The following is a 17391-nucleotide window of genomic DNA, read 5'->3' on the forward strand; positions in this document are numbered from 1 at the left end:
TATGATCATTTGTAAACTTCTACTTACTGCCAATCACTGTTTACTTTGGTACATACAGTGTTTATTATTTCAATATTCTTCAACACGTTTAAAATCATGGCACCAGAAAGAGCGATGTTGGAAAAGTTGTGATTTTAACAAAAGAACAGCTTATTGATTCAAGATAGGCTCATTCGATATTCTGATGGCATTCTGGCAGAGTAAGCATCACGTTATCAACACGGGCTTCTTCTTTAGGGCTCGTGTACGGTCATGTGGGTCAAGCCAGAGTGTAACTGGGCTATACAAACAACAATTTCAATTCCATCAAGGCAATCGCTGTCAGCCTTTCCACAGTAAGCAAAACAGCGAACCTTACCCTTTGATTCTTTGAGTTATTCATCCTAACCAAAGAGAAGCACTCCGCTCTCCTCCAACTCTCCAAACTGGAAGCACGGGGGCTTTACGCAACAGCAGGGTCCGTTCAGCGTCTCGCACACGCACAACGTGAAAGACCTCAACTCAGTTTTTCCCTTTGAGGGACCTCCATTTATGGGCAAGATGAAATATCCACTGAAAAGCCGAAAATAGGTACCGCTAATTGGCTTTGGAAGTTTTAAGGATCCGCGCAGAAACCACAAAGCTCGCTGGTTTTGGTGGGAGAACGAATGGCGGTCATATGTTTGAGCCCGTCTGCGCCGTCTTCATTCCCGTCACCGTCTTCATTGTCGCTGTCCGAGTAGCTCCGCTGCTCCACTCGGGACTCGCACACACACACACACAACATCACCAGCACAAGGGAAGGATGAAGACTGACCGGCTGGTGGACCAACCGAGAGCCGCTTCTGAGGAGGCGGGTGTGTGTGTGTCTGTGTGTAGCTGCGCGCAGAGAAAAGTGAACTGTCATTTTAAACCTCCGCGGGTCCCTTGGGAGCAGCATCACAAGGACACTGCCATGGGGTAATGACAAAAAACGACTTGCGTATTTGCCCCCACCAAAAAATAAATAAATAAATAAATGTTTGCGGGAATTTCAATTATTATAAATTACTTGTTGGCCTATAAGCTGTTGGCTTGTAATAAAAAATATTTAAATAAATCTGTCAGACATATCTCTAAAAAAACCGTTCAGCAGTTTGTTGTCATGAAATGCAGAGGCCTCTACGCAGACACGTATTTCTTTTCCAATGGGACTCTTCCAAAATCTTACAAAATATTTAGAACTAACTGACAAGAGCAGGATTTTTTGGCAGCTCCAAATTTGGCCAAAAAGTTAAAGTGGGTTGTGTGTTCGTAAAATCTAACGTGGCTGCTTTGTGCCTGCACCGCCTACACGGTGGCAAAGAGATTTTTTCTCTTTTAAGTTATGACTCAACTTTTTTTTTTTCACAAGCACTGTCAATATGCTGTTTTGGACTGTTGCACAGCACAGACAAAACATCCATCTTCTCTCATGTCCTTGCTTCAGCAATTCAAATAGTGAGTGGTTATAAGAGTCAGGATACATTAATAACAGATTTTTCAAGAAAGCAGAATAAAGGAAAAAGTCACACAAATCCTTTGTTTTATTTTATGAACTGCTTGCAAAGATTTCGAGGGCACGAAACTGCTGCTGCAAAACCTCCACAGAGCTGAGACATACTGACAAATGCAGCCTTTTTAGTTCAGCATATAAATGAAATTCATTCCATTTATATGCAGCAGGTCACTCTCTGATAAGAGGCACAGTCACATTTATGTATGCTATTAGAACATTATGCAATACTATTTAGTATTAAAAAAAATGTACTACAGACACTCTACTACTAGCATACCATAAATTATTGCACTAATGAGCTGCTTAATCTTAACTGTAGCTTGAATTTTTCAATAAAGGCATCACAATGTGGATAAAATAACATTAGCTGGCAGCCAACACAAGCAGACATGCATGTGTAACTCCACTGACAGAGCAATTTATCAATTTGGACAAACTAAAAAAAAAACAAGTATGGTTCTCCCTCTGCATTTTGTCTTTGCATGCCTGCCACTGCCTTTGCTCATTGCTTAACCCATGCAGGCACTCTGGGAAGTTGTGGAGCAGCGGAGCGCATCACCTTGTCAGCTGATGATATATGAGAGTGATTTGTGGGCCGACGGAATGGAAAACACAGATGAGTCCAGCAAGAATTAGGTGTGGGAATAAAGCGAGGGTGCATCGGCTAACTACTGAGTTAGGCTCCAGGAAATCCACGCTGCTAAACTAATAATAGAACGTTCAGGATGTTTTTTATTTGTTAAAACACAAGGAGGATATTATGAAACTGTATATCTGCAGGAAATAAACAGAGATCATCAAAAGTGGCCCTAGTTTTGTTTTAATATTTTCCGAGATGCCAGAGCAGTGGATTGGATACAGTCTCGGGGAATGAAGACAAAAAAACGCAGTTGTTTTGTTATGTGTTATTTGTGGGAGGGCTGAGAAGTGGAATGAGGCATGCAGTCAGAAGATGCAGCAGATGACATGTAGGAGGATTGGGATGGAGGAAGAGAGAGTCAGTCTGTGGGCAGTCTTGGCTAATAGCAATAGAGCAACAAAGTCCATTCCAACAGGGCAATGATGCATCTGTGCATCTGGATGGGGGACTACAGCTCTTTAGCTCTAGCTGAGGACATTTGCTGTGGGAGCAGAGGACACCCCCACAAAAGCCGAATGCACCACGTACCAAACAAATATGTGACCATACCCATACTGTACTTAAAATTTGCCTCCAGTCCTCTCATCTCTCTGTGAGTTTAGTCTCGTGCAACAAAAACAAGATGAGCCTTGATAGCGTAACACTCAGAGCTGTAAATATCCCACAGTTAATCAGATTAAGATTTAATCAGCAACTAGCTGCGCAGGAGCCAGCCTTAAAAGTTGCTGTCTGGGGCAAATTTTCACTCGCAGTTGAAAGGGAACAACAAACATGAGTACCAGCACCAAAACAATGATGCAAAGATTTAACACATAAAAAAAAAATTAAGAAAAAGGTTAAACTGTGCATGTTTAGCAAATGGCAGTACATACACTGAGTATGGCAAAAGATAGGATGCTCACAGGGTCAGGTTCAGCTTTTTAATGTTGCATAACTCAGACGGACCAGCCGAATGAATGATAGCATTTGTGTCATTACGCTGCATTTCACAGGATGAGAGGAAATTCCTCGAGCCAGACTGGCCTCCTCAGCTCTCTCCCTCTGTGATTCAAGCACTTCCTATTGACTCTATAACAACAGCCCTCATCCCCAAACAAGTATTTCCCTTCCTTTCTGCCGTTACTGTATGTCCTCAGCTCCTTTCCTTTCTGCCGAGAGCCTTTTATAGTCGTGCATCTAATTATAGAGCAATTTTCTGGACGTTCTCAGATTGATTTGCAATCTTTTCATCAGCTTGAACTAGAATGAAATCTTAATTACAATCATGGCTTAAAGGACGGATAGTATATGAAAAACAAAAAAGGATATTAAATGATGGTTGAGGCAGTTTTACATAGACTAACCCACAACATCCAACCCCACGAATAAGCTCTGATTTCTTTATTGCACAGTACCAGTAGTCACAAAAAAAATTAAGTTATTAGTAAGTTAGATGATTGTTTGCTTTGCTGTGTCACAGTCCTTATAGTCTATCATTTACCCAAATACTACTGTTCGTGTAACTTAAACTAAACTGTAGCATACACAACTTTGAAATAGAAACTGCTGCTTTTGCTCTATTCTACCTAAATCAAAATCACAGCTTTATTAGGTTAAGTTTTAGTTTATTAGAGAAATCAAGCATGATGAATGAATCCCAAACCTTTTTTTTTTTTTAAATATAGCAGGGAATTAACCAACTTCTGTTTTCAAGATGGTGAGCCTACAAGACCCCTGCTGGCCTTAAGAGAACACGACAACCTCTAGAGACAAACGGGGTCATTGATCTGCTCCCAGTGTCAGGCTGCCTCAGGCACTGTATGGCTGTATGAAAGTTTGAGACCTTTACATGTTCAGTGTGATATTTTTCTTTCCTGAAAAACCTGATAGATATATATAGAGTCAGACATATGCTTTCACATAAATGCCAGATGTAGACCAAATATATATAAATTAAAGCTGCATATATGCAAATTGATATTTCATTTCCTTTTCTTAATTTGTCAGAAGTTTCAAAAGACACAGATAAAATGAGAGGTGGCATTTATTCATCTTTCATGACTGTGTATCTTAAATACAGCTGTAACAGTTATGTGGAGCTTCAGCAGTCTGTAAATCTGAGTTATATAAAATGTTATTTAAATTATTATTTTGCTAAAGACATAAAAATATTGACCCTGACATTCATTATCACTAAAACACCAGAAATCTAACAGCCAGCGTGATAAAACACGCTGCCTGGAATATTATGCAAGTTGCATCAACAGTGATCGCATTCAGTTATATATACACTCGCTGTCAATCTTCATGGATTTCACAGCTTTGGTCACCAACTGTGAGGACATCAGCTGTGTGTGTTGTTATGGGCCTGAAATAGCGCCTCAGTGAACTGACTCGTGTAGTTGTGTAATAACCCAGTGGCCGTCTGTGCATGGGGACGTGCTGACCCATGACACAGTGCTTCAGAAAAGACTGGTTTAGGCGGCGTCTTCGGCAGAGTTAACTATCTGTCTCAGCCAATAATACTGAGACATGCTCCTCTACAGAGCCAATAAGAATCCCTCTCCACCTTCTTAGTCCTGGTGAGGATAAGCTAGATTAACCTTTTCATCTCCTAAAGAAGATAAGATTGGAAACAGATATTGTGACATATGGAAACTCATTACCTGCCTATAACAACACACACAGCTGATGTCCTCGCAGTTGGTGATCAAAGCCGTCCCTGTGACATCAGTGTCACCGTCCACAGTGAAGTGAGTTTAACACCGCAGTTAACTAAGAGGAACACTGTACCGTGGTACAACCTGTCAAGCATGGTGGTGGTAGCATGATGGAAGCTTGCTGATGGCTACCAAAAGCATCTGGTCGAGGTGTGACGTGCTAAGTGACATTTAACAAAATATTAGTGCAAGTGTATGTATACATTTCACCCTGTGCAGATTAGAGAAAATCCCAAATAAATCCAACCGTGTGCACCCAATTTTGGTTTAAAGTCATTAAAAATGCATGCTGTGCAATCATTCACCCTAGAACAAGAACGGTTGAAAGAAATCATTAAAAGCCCCAAATTACCATGATATTCATGCCCATGATGAGCGGATGTAAAGCTTTGATCACAACTGTATGCATATGTGTACGTGTAAGCAGGAAGGAAAGAGATTAAAACCAAAGATTTTAGAACAACAGCTCCAGTCAAATTCATCCAGCAGGAGTATATACACCCATCCAACACACACACCCTCCTATTATCACCCTGAGCTTTTGACCCCAACTACAAAACAGTAGCATGACATCATCTAGCTGGAGAGTTTCTTCCAGTGAGATCATCATGATGAGACACTGTGCTTTTTTTTTGATCTAGTAGAGTTTGTGTGGGACGTGGCTGGGGGAGGCATACAGTTCCGCCATGCCAATCAACACCCCTCTACCACAACAAGAGGCCCCATTCAGCAGCCTTGGCCCTCAGATCTACCTCAGTCTTAAGCCCCAGCTTCTGCTGTGTGCCGCCTCCAAACCCTGGAATTCCCCTATGCCTTTAGGTTTCCCTTTACAGCAGAGCCATTCATCGTCTACCCACAGAACCGAGACAAGCTGCATAAAACACAAGCTGGCCAGGTTGCTTTCTGTCATTTTACATTTGTATGAGTCAAACATTAACAATAAAGCAGCCAAGCCACAATCTATTATACTAGGTCTCACAGATGATGTGAAAATCAGAGTGCTAAATAGATCCCTCTTGTCCTTGATGAAGACAGAACTGTCAGATGGTCAGACAGCAGCTCTGCAAATGCTGACAGAGTTGTTCCACCTGCCAAACACAGACACCCACCAGCGACACCGCTTCAGAAGCATGCTGCAACTCAGTGGCAAAGCATCCTGCAGTTAGTAGTGATTCAATTAGGCACTTTGGACTGCTGTAGAAACACAGGGACACAAACTCATGCTGCTCCTGAAGAGACATCTTTAAGGGTTGTATATTAGTGATGCTAGTCATGCTTTCTGCAGGGGAATTCACACTGGGTAATGGATTGGTTTAATGGGGGTAACTGTTCATACTTGTTCTCCATCACGTTAAGCTTCCACCTGTTTGATGGAGCTCCTATTGCATGCAAGCAATTTTAAGACAATCAAAGATCAAAAAACAGCGATGCACACGATGGAGATAAATAAACTGAACACAATCATCCACACTGCAAAGATCCCACACATACAGTACATAAACCTCATCAAAGACATAAAATAAATGGTCTGCAAGACTCATAAACTTCCACACAATAATGAACACCATGCAGACTTCGTCTCGCAAGCTTAAATTGTATCCATATGGATGCAAACACAAAAGCAACATCTATAGGCTTAATTAAACACACAACCAAATATTCTTTTTTAACGCAACGTATGCTCCCACCATCTGATAACCAGCCTGCGCCACCAGCCTGCGCCACCAGCCCCGGCACGCTCAGATGTTTTTAATTTCACATTTTACAAATGGAACACACCATTTTAAATTCCTACGCTTGACACTGACTTGTGAGCTTGAATGCACAAAAAGTCAAGCAGAGATTCAAATCCAGTCTGCAGGCTTGAATCATGCCTGTAGCGGCAAGTTCAAGAAGCTCCAATTTTCTTTGGAGGATTAAAGAAAGGTGAAGCTTGAGGGCTAGATAAAACACAACGTGGGGGGAAAACAAAGCGACATAAGCTGAGGCGGTTGCGCAGACAGAGTGAGGCTATCCAATAGCTTCGGAGACAAATAGCAGGGATAGGAAAGTGAATGACAAAATGAGGCAGGCTTGAAAGATGCAGGGAGGCAGGTCGATGTTCCAATAACAACACCTTTTGGCATGTTGTTTTCTGCTTCTCACTCTCCTGGCTCACGCCTGCTGTTTTTCAAAGGAAGCTGGCTCAGGCTCCAGCATCTAACTGGTTCCTGCTCGCACAGAGCGCCTATTCAGACCTGTTCTGTTCCTACTAACCGCTGAATGGGCGATGCCTGGGGTGAGGACTGAGGTACACAGCACTGTGGTAATAACCATGGGGGACAGGGAATGTTGGGGTGCAAGCGTGAGGAGGGGAGCCACCTGATTTGGACTGCAGTCAGCAGGATTGACGTTAGCTGGATGGCCGTGAGTAAGGAGCTAGACGTGCTGTTCCAAGAAAGAAGAGGGCTCGGTGGGAAGAAATGGGTGTGTGTGTGTGATGTGATACAAAGCCCCCTTTCTCCTCTAGCTCCTACACACTGTGCTTGCTTTTGGCATACAGCACTGAAAGAACTGAAAGGTACTGTAGTAATCCATGGCACAGAAGTCAAAAACACACAGCAATCAGGCTAAAACACATATACATGATTCTTATAAGTAAATAAGTGCGGCTATTTCCACCCATTTGAGGTTGTAGAAAATCGCTTCAACACCTTTCATCTTAATTCAGATCAAATGAAAACAGCTAAATAACAACTTACACTGACACTGAAATCCAGGGCATTAAACCAAAGGTCTCTAATCAAATAAAAGATTAAATAGCTCACAGTAGTGGATCATTACTCTTTGCAAATATTTACTTACACACATTCTTAGAAGCACAAAGATACACACACAGCAAGCAGTGGAGCGCAATCAAGTGGTCTGTTGCAGAGGAATGTGTTTTGGCTGAGACTTGACTTGTGTATCCTGTATCAAAAGTGAACAAGTGCTGTTAGCTTTAGCATACGTTCCACTTGTGTCTGCTGTAACACAGGCTATGAGCCTCCCGGCTGAACCAACAGACGTGCGCACCTACAGATGCACGCGCATGCAGACTTCATCTACTGACTAGGTGCTTCATTAGCGGGGTATGGTGGGCTTGAATGCTGAAATTCATTAGACAAAAGGATGAATGAAACATATAGTGATTAAATTCATGGTGAAAATGAATATAGATCAGAAACACAACAACAAGATGAAGGAGAATAACAACAGAAAAAAAAACATTAAATAGCAAAAACTATAGTCTAGGGACACCAGTGGAATGACTAAATCTGCACCATTTCTGTCCATTAAAAAAAAAAGAAAAAAGATTAACCTTTGCTCTTGCTACGCATTGGTCATTGGCGCATCAAACCCTCCAGTTACAGGGCCCAAGATACTGGTTTACTGTCCCAAGGCAGATACGGATTAACTGCTATCAGTCTGGCCTTTGCCCCTCCAACACCGCCTCCATTTAGAAATGGCATTGGTGGGGTCTAAAGGGCTCGGAGCTAAGAAATTTCTGCTACCGGAGCGCACACTTTGTGTGTCTGTGTGTGTGGTTATATAACTGAAGCATGTTCTCAAGCACATGACAACATGCACACAAGGGGACAGATGAACAGACGAAGAGACGTGAATATGAGTCGACGGATATTTATGGCAGAGTCCAGAATCTGTAAAAATATCTGAGGCATGGCCTCAGCTAAGTTTAGGTTTTGGGAGCGTGTGACCAATCGAATACGACTCTCGGGTAAGGCAGAGAGAAACTCCCATATGACCCCCCCACCACCCCCAATATGAGCTCACAGTTAACCGGGGTTAGAGATGACTGACCATGACTGCATGACTAAAGTCACTGCTGCTCTTCAGCAGCTGTTTTTGACTTTACTTGTCTACGCTTCCAGTTTGTGCTCTCCTCATGTTCAGCAAATGATGCTGGGTCATCATATCAACATATCTAACAACTGTGGCAGAATCCAGAAAAAGAGAATCTCATTATTCTTTAATCAGACGACATCACGGGCATGAAAAGCAGCAGGAAGACAACAAACACAGAGAAAGAATTGTATTTTCCTAAACAATGACTGACCTACAGGCTAAAGCGCTGTGCACAAATCCTCATTTTGCAACTTGAGCAAAAAAACAAGACCTCAGAAGAATAGTTGCAAATGTCACCATTTAACTCTGCAACTCAGAAGAAGAAGTAGACCAGAAACTAGCAATCAGTATGAAGTAAATAAGAAAAAAAAAGTTATATCCGGCTTAGTATGGGGGATATATGACCAGTAATGTCAATGGGTTCGATGACATCATGTTGTCTCTCCTGGTGGGAAACAATAACTACTCATGACCATTTCCTGTTTTCCTATCAGCTATGTCTCCTTTGGGGTAAATCCTGCATCCTGCAACGCAAATGCTTTTAACATGTATGTAGAGCTAAAGAAGAAACTACCACAACTATGGTACGGCCTCATAAAAGAGACAGAATATTGAAAACATCTGAACCACGAATGTAGCAACAGCTACTCTAACAGACTTGTAAAAACATGAAGAGGAGAAATGTTGCATCCTACTGAGCTTGAAAATAAATGTTCCTTCCTCCCTCCTAACTCTACAATTATAAATGCTTGAATAATGCCTCAGCGCCTCAGTACACCTATGTGCAATCTCCTTAATTTTTTCTTTTGAAATGCTCTCTTCTCTTCTGAAATAATCAGTGAAGAAAATCTATAACAAAGAAGGACTACCTCTACATCCCTCAGATATGTTGTACATATAAGTTATGTTGCCGCAGGGGAGAAAAAAAATCACATGGAGGAGAAAAGGGCTCACATGTAATAACTGCAAGCTCTGATGATCCTAAAGGACACTTATGAAAGACCCTGGAGCAAAAAACATCCATAGCTAGCTGAAATTGCAGTCAGTGTGGGCCATGCAGTGCAGCTCAGTCAAAGAATCCTTGTTTCATAAAACCACCCAGGCACAGAAGAAATTGTGGCAGGGGGGCGGGTGAATGAATGAGCATTTGAGCAAACAACTGAGTGTTTACCAGTCAAAAGTATGGAGCAAGGCCATCCACCACACTGAAATTCCCACAGGTTAATGCAGAGTAAAGCCTCTCTGCAGCTGACACTTCACCTTTGAACTCCCTGTGAAGCAGGGGAAGCAACAAGAAAACTTTCCCACATGACTGAATTAGAGGCCATCATCTTGTTATTGCACACGTCTACCCTTGTAATTGCATTTACAAAAATTAAACTGGAACCGAGACGGCTCAATGCTTACAAGCACAAAGATCTTGAGACAGAAACTCCTCGTTATCTACATTCCACAGTAATGCCTTAGATTTAATACTCAGACAACGCACCATTTTCTGGTCTATGTCCAAGCAGTAAACAGCATTCTTCATCAAAAGAGCCTCTGTAGCAGCAATTAACACCCTGATTAGTGTTTGATCACGTTGTCATTAAGAACTTGTGTAGCTATTTTTAGGCACACATACTATAAAGATATTCTTGAGCAAATTGAATGATACATTCAAAGACAGTTCAAGAGTCAGAAAAACCAAAGCATCCTAGAAAAAAAGAATATACCAGGCCTCACTTAACCTGGAGTTGGCAGCAGTCTCCATGACTTCATAGCTTCTTCCCTTATGTGATGAAAAGCCAGACACCTGGCATGCTCTGTGGCACTTGGCATGGGTACACAAACAAAGAAACACTTCAAATTCAAAAGCAATGCCAAATGCTTGCAGGTACAACACAGCATGAGTAATATCACCTCTTATATTGCTTCCATGTCACACAGTGTAAGACTTTTGGACTAGAGTTCTGTTGACATGGTGAGAAACAAACTCTCTGCTTTTGAAACCTCTGACACAGCTGCAGCACAGACAGGCAATATTTTTTTCAGCTTATACAGACAGAAAAGAAAGAATATTAAAATATCTCTTTGACATTCCTGTAGCATTTCCAATGGCCATATGTCTCTTCTGCCTTTTTAACTCTATTGAATGAAGCACTCATTCTTCAGGTATTTCCTCCAAAAAGGAAAGAGGAACAAAGACAGTGGTGATTTGCAAAAGGACGGAGGTTAGATAGTGCATGCTCAATAAAGCTTTTGTCAAATTAAACGGATTGATTCCCTTCTGTGTCTTACTCGGAGCACAATAGCACACTCTTTCTCACATACAGACATGCATGCACACTCCCACAGGGACTTGTGAGGCCCACATGTGCAGCTGTGGACTGTGTGTGAACCCCAGTTGGGAGGGGAGACACTGAGGGAGAGATGGATGGCATGCAGTGTTGTTTTCTGTTTGCTGTCAGTAAGAGCTTTGCCATCTGTAAAAAGAAGAGCCCGCACCAGCGTCAGTGCAACTTGTTTGTCACATAGAAAGATTCCTCAAACAACCCCTCTGTAAACTTTGCAACAGCTGCAGACTGCAGACAGAGGATGCACTGTACTTTGGGGAGCACATATTTGAAAGTAGAATTTCATTTATCGGCCAAACTGGTTGTGCTCACAGTTGATCAATCGGGACACAAAAATTAATTAAAAAAACCCCCAAAACAAAACACTTTTGCTAACATACCCAACTTTGAAATGCTGTAAACTAGACACAGCAATGCCAGCAACAAACATAAAACAAGCTTGCAAAAGTCAGACAGAGGCGATTGCCCATGACAAAATTAAATCTGCTCTTTTACCTGCAAACTGAGCGCAATCTGACGAATGTACATCATATTGAGATCTTCCAGTATCCACAGTTTTTCCTCCATGTTTGCGTGCTTATCAACTGGCATCCTTTAGGCAGGTAACGAAAAGATTGACTTCCTTTTGAAGTTGTTGAGTTCAGACCCCTACCCCGCAGGAACCGGGGACACTGAGTTCATTATGGCAGTGTCCTGTTCAGTCGTCAATGATTAAGAAAGAAATCAGTGCGTAAAACAACGCGTAAAAGTTCCTCTCCGCATCCAAAACAAGCCTAGTAGGACCGGGAAAGCAGACAAGAGGTGGAGTGCATGACAGCATCGACTGCACTGTAGCAACCCTGTCCATAAAATTCCCCCAACTCGTTCACGGCGCGTATTCTTCTTCTGTACTTTTTCTCTCCGGGCGACAACGATCCTCTCAAACACCCACAGTCAACACCCAGCGGCAGCTGGAAAAGAATGGAGGCTTTTAAAATGCAATTGTTCTCTTTGTGTCTCTGTGTCCCGACTGTGAACGCCGTCTGTCCTCTTTGACAAGAGACCTTTCCACAAAAGGGCATCGCCTCTGCGGGAATGATAGGCACAACTACTCCACTGTGTGCGCCCTCACGCTGCCCAACTCGGCGCTAAATTAACCCCTACGACGCGCCTCTGGTGTTGATAATAACTCTTAAAAAATAAGAAACGGAGGAGAGAGAGAGAGAGAGACTGCCAAAGCAGAACTCACGCCCATAAAGCAAACACAAACATAAAGCAAATACCGCACCAGCACGCAAGCACAGCGGGGCGGAGAGCTTTGTTCATCTTAATAGCCTGATAATAAATGGAGAATTACAGTGTCAGAGTGGAGTAAGAGTGGGAATGTACACCGAAATATCACAGAAAACCGGCTTAATTCAAGAAGAGGTGCTTCAGGAAACATTTAAACAGTGGAAATACTCATATTTGACTCATTTTGTACGATTAACTTTTTAAAAAAAATATCACGTATCCCAAAAGAGTCGCTCAATATACATAGATCAGGGTCACACGCGTGAGCACAGTTCAAAAAGACCTGCTTTGAAAACAGACTGCGCAAACCTTTCATGTATCAGTGGACAACTGTTAACTCTCCAGGAAATTCTTAAAATATCCAACAAATATTTTTGGTTCTTCAAGTCATTTTTTTTTGCGTGTGGGGGTCCTTATCAAAGCGAGAATATTCCCTACTTTGAAAATAAAGCGCTTCTTTCCACGCCAGAAGTCGGTCTCCTTTCCAAAGATCACAGCTGGCTGCAGTTTCCTGTGTTCTCAACAGAGAGAATCCCAAAGTTTTACTCCATGTGAATTTCAGCCACAAATTCCCCTGATGGTTGCGTTTATGTCTGGGAAAAACTGTTTACAGTCAATCGGAATCTGCTCCACACAAAATACGGTGTGGAAGAAAAAACAAAAGTCACCCCAGTCTCCTCTCCAGTGCGCTCATGCCCGCGCTGTTGTGATGCGTGTATCCTTCCTTGTGCTGAGCAAACCACAAGCCGACCCCTCAACAGGAAACCGGCGTTACGTTGCAGGCTACTTACTCACTCAGACACATTAATTAAAAGGACACAAATTCTTCTGCTCTTTAACACTGAGGTGAGTCAGAGGTCACCAGAAAGGATTCATCCTTAGTCAGATCACCCCTTAAAACAAAGTTACATGACATAGTGACAGGATGTTTTCCCACCACATTCCTCAGTTTTACAAGATATTTGGGATGACTCTTCTCTACACACATGTCCATAATGGAACTCGATCACCCTGGAGCATGTCTCCTAAACTTGTGAACACATGCAAACAGTGAAAACAAAAGCGCTGATTAAGCCCTTTCACCTCAAAGAGGCAGAGCCAGGGGCGCCAGCAGTAAGCCAGGTCATTTCCCCAAGAAAAGCCTCCACCCTTAGAGTTCAAATCAGCCGGCTAATCTGCTGCAGATACCAACATATGCAGTAAGACAGGAGATTTATTGTTCCGGGGGTGGAAAAAGAAATAGTTGAGTTAAAATGCAAAGAGGTGCTTTTTGGCATCTCTTTGTGTGAGCGTGTGTGCGTCTGACTGGATACATAAATCACTCAGAATCTAAAATCACATGCAGCCGATCCTCTGTGAAAGGTGACCTGGCATGCTGCTGAAATGGAAAAATGTTAATCCAACAAGACCTCAGAAATATGCTGAACTCTGTACTACTGTACTAACCTGGGCTGAAACAAACTTAATAAGTCAGCTTATCTTATCTTTATGTTTTTTTTAAAGAATGAACAAACAACAAAAGATAAAATCAATATAAAATATATAAACTACTCCAATATCACTTAATCTATTTAGTTTGTCCTTAAGCTCCATTACAACAGCAGCAGTTCCCCGAGGCAGAACTGGCTGCAGGTAAATCTCCCTGCAGTAAACCACAAAGACTTACATATTATGACAAATGCCTAGAGGCTGAACAAAAACAGACAGAAAACAGCTATTATCTCAATGACAGGGCATACTGACAGGCGGTTTAACCAGCTCAAACACTGCATCTTGGCCCGAAGCCACTGAGAATAGGGCAAACTCAGCTAGCCAGAGACAGCTGATTAGAGGGATGTGTAGAAGCCTGACACCTTTGGGCCTGACCGATTTTGCGATGTTAAATAGCAGTTACCTGATTGACTGTTGCATTAGCAGTGACTGTTCTTCTGACTGAAGCAGGGCCAGATGTGCTAATTGGCTGCTATGAGGGAGCCAATGTATTACACAACCAGTTAATCCCTCACCAACTCTGAGGTTTAATGAAAACAGAGAAGACACACACACACACACACACACACACACACACACACACACACACACACACACACACACACTGAACCTTGCATAATAGAATCACAGAGGGTTGAACCTCTCTAAAGACAATACCCGGTGCCTCTGTTGTTCCTGAAAGGAAGTGTGGAGGAATATGGAAAACTTCCTGTCTGTACACCTAATCGGCTGGAGGAAAACACACTGGAGTCAAAGCACAGAGTGACCTGGTGGTGCTCTGCCAAACAACATTAAACAGGAAATATTATACCTGCCCTGTGCCCTGTGATGGACCAGCAGCCTGTCCAGAATGTGCCCAGCCTCTTACCTCACGTTGGAAAAACAATTCCGAAAGATGGATGGATGAAAAGCTGTTATACCTGCTTTAACAAGTTATAAGATTGCCCCACATATCTCCACAATGTGCACTTCAAGTTTCAGCTCAGGATACCAGACAGATCCTTCATTCTGCCAGGCCTATAATAAACCTGATTTTAGCTCTGCTCCAAACAGGCTGTTTCACTGTCTGTAGTTCTAATTCCAGCAGAAGTGCTGCTGCCCACGGTCCGTTCAGCTTCACGTCTGTGAGTGACAGAGCACAGCAGCAGCATGTTCAGATGACCACAGAGGAAACAGACCTGAATGAAAGATTCTGTCGCTTCCAACATATTGTGTAAATATAGTCAAAACCACAGCACAGCTGTTGTTTTTAACTTTAGTGAGTGGTGACTTGGCAAACAGGATTCAAATCAGGATTTAGAATAAAAGAGCAGCAGCTTGGAAAATGGCAGTAGGTGAGAGCTAGTTAACAGGCATTTTAATGGGCATGGTTCAGCCACTGTTTTTTACTTGTTCGGCTGTCTGACAGCAGAGAGACATCAACATGTAACACAAACTGGTTTTATTGGGCGCTTGGCTGTATAATATACAGAAACTGTCCGTCAGCACTGCAACTGCTCGGGACACAACTGCTTGGGTTAGCATACATGAATCTAGCCGAAACAACAATGGTGGGGCTGTTCTTTTAGAATTTAACTGTGCAACTTGGACAAGTCTTTTTCTCCACTTTAACATGACACCCATCTGTAAATCTGAAGTCAGAGGTGCTTTTCAATTTAGCGAGAAAGAAAAGAAACAAGAGGTTGATGTTATTGTGTTGGACAGACATACTGGAGACACTTTGTTATGTTAGAAAAACATAACAATGCAAAACGGCAGTGTGCATGTATACGTTGGAAAAAAAAGTACTTTGGCTTAAAGACGGATTTATTATTGTTTTAATCTTTAAAAACCTTCCACATGCATAAATGACAGAAAGGGCTGGGTTTGGTGGCACAATTCAAAACACCCAGGTTTCACCCAGGAGTGACCTTTTACCCTTATTTTAGACTTTCATACACATTTTTTAAATTTTATCACCTTCACTGCCCCTTCACTTTTGCTTTCGCATCATTTGGTCAAAATGATCAGCAAATATGGCATGTTAGCATGCTTTCCTCTCTGGAACAGTAATTTGGAAACTACAGGCACAGGAAACGTAGCATTCTGTGTATCAGACAGGTTTTTAATCAACAGATTTACCAGTTAAGCCTGATTGCTCAAATAATTTCACTTGGAGTCCAAAGGGAGAGTCTGTTAAATAGCAACAATGTCACATTTTCCAAAATTCAGTAACTATCCTTTATCAAATGTTTTCAAATGTCAAAAAGCAGAAAGACATGTTGTAATAAAACATCATCGGCAGATCCCACAAATCTGAACACAGAGTATTCCTATTGTTTAGACCAGCAATCCATAAATATAAAATAATATTAGGGAGATTAAAAAAAAGAGTGTAAAGAAAATAATCATACTGGTGATTTTCAAACAAATGTAATGTTAAACTTCTAATCAGCATTAATGAGTAACTGGATTATTTCTTTATGTAAATCGATATGTGTAAAAAGTTAAATGCTGTCTTTGGTCTGAGGCACAGTGTGGCGGCAGAACAGGGCAGGGAACCACACGAGGGCCTCAGGCAGCCGTGCCCCAAACCACAACAAAGAAGTCTGACTATCATCAAAACCAAATCTGAAATCTGAACTCCACCACGACTCCCACTCGCTTAAATTACACACAGGGACACAGACAGCAACCCACGCTTACATACACAAATGCACATCTAGACATAAATAGATATAAACAAGTTGTAACAAAAATGGTCTCCAAATTTAGACAAGTGCCTTTGATCATGCTCGCAAATACTGTTGTTAAAATGAAACGGGATTGTTACAAACGTTTTTCACACGTTCAAGTAGATTTTTGGTCACACAGAGAAAATAAAAGACCTCCCAGACCACCAAATCAGCCGCTGTACACCAACATTTAACACAAAGAGTCACAAAGGTGAAGTTTTTTTTTGTTTTACATTAAGATAAAATTAAAATATTTTGTGATTGCACACAGTGAGGGGAAAAATGCTCTGATCAAAGTAAGAACAGGCGCACAGAAACAGAATATCTGACTCAACAGACTGGAATATCACAAGACTTCAATTACTTGGCAGTGTTAGGGTAGTTTAAGGCAGACGCTGCTCAACATGATGAGAGCCGTGCGTGATGAGCTGTGAAACCAGACATTTCATAAGGAAACCCCCTCCAGAGGTCAGTTCTCAGTTACAGAGCATGAAAAACCTGCGGCGACAGCCACAGAGTCATAACTCAGGCGCAGAGACGGTGTAATGACATTGTAAATCGCAACAACAGCCTAGCTTGTTATTAGGTGTATCGGCTTGAAGTGTGATACACTTAATAAGAAATCTGTCCAAATGATGGAGCTTCTACTTTAAGGTTAGGTAAAGGGGATGTTGTGGTGATGTGTGCAACGCTGAAGATGAAAAGTCAGACATCCGGCTGCAAATCACGCAACAGATATTCTTCTTTCATTGGAAATCCCATACTGTAATGGATGCCTTCACCCGAACCCATGGGTTAGCATACAAGATCTGGGTGAGGAGGCTGCCTAAGTCAGGGT

At 42.1% G+C, this 17391-nt stretch overlaps 1 protein-coding gene across 5 annotated transcripts in view; it reads right to left on the reverse strand.

The window, feature by feature from the left end:
• Positions 1 to 17391, reverse strand: part of rtkna (rhotekin a) — a 52057-nt gene that overhangs the window by 23653 nt on the left and 11013 nt on the right. The window contains exon 1 of one of the 5 annotated variants that reach the window (XM_082554017.1): positions 11572 to 13069. The exons of 2 other annotated variants lie outside the window; for them this stretch is intronic. In XM_082554017.1, coding sequence (XP_082410143.1) covers positions 11572 to 11667 — 96 coding nt within the window. In that variant the 5' untranslated portion in view covers positions 11668 to 13069. Of the gene's footprint in view, positions 1 to 358; positions 843 to 11571; positions 13070 to 17391 lie in introns of those variants that run through there. 2 more of the 5 variants (XM_082554018.1, XM_082554019.1) reach the window with 2 other exon arrangements.

Source organism: Aulonocara stuartgranti (genome assembly GCF_965226115.1).
Source record: "Aulonocara stuartgranti genome assembly, chromosome: 12".
Lineage (NCBI taxonomy): Eukaryota > Metazoa > Chordata > Actinopteri > Cichliformes > Cichlidae > Aulonocara > Aulonocara stuartgranti.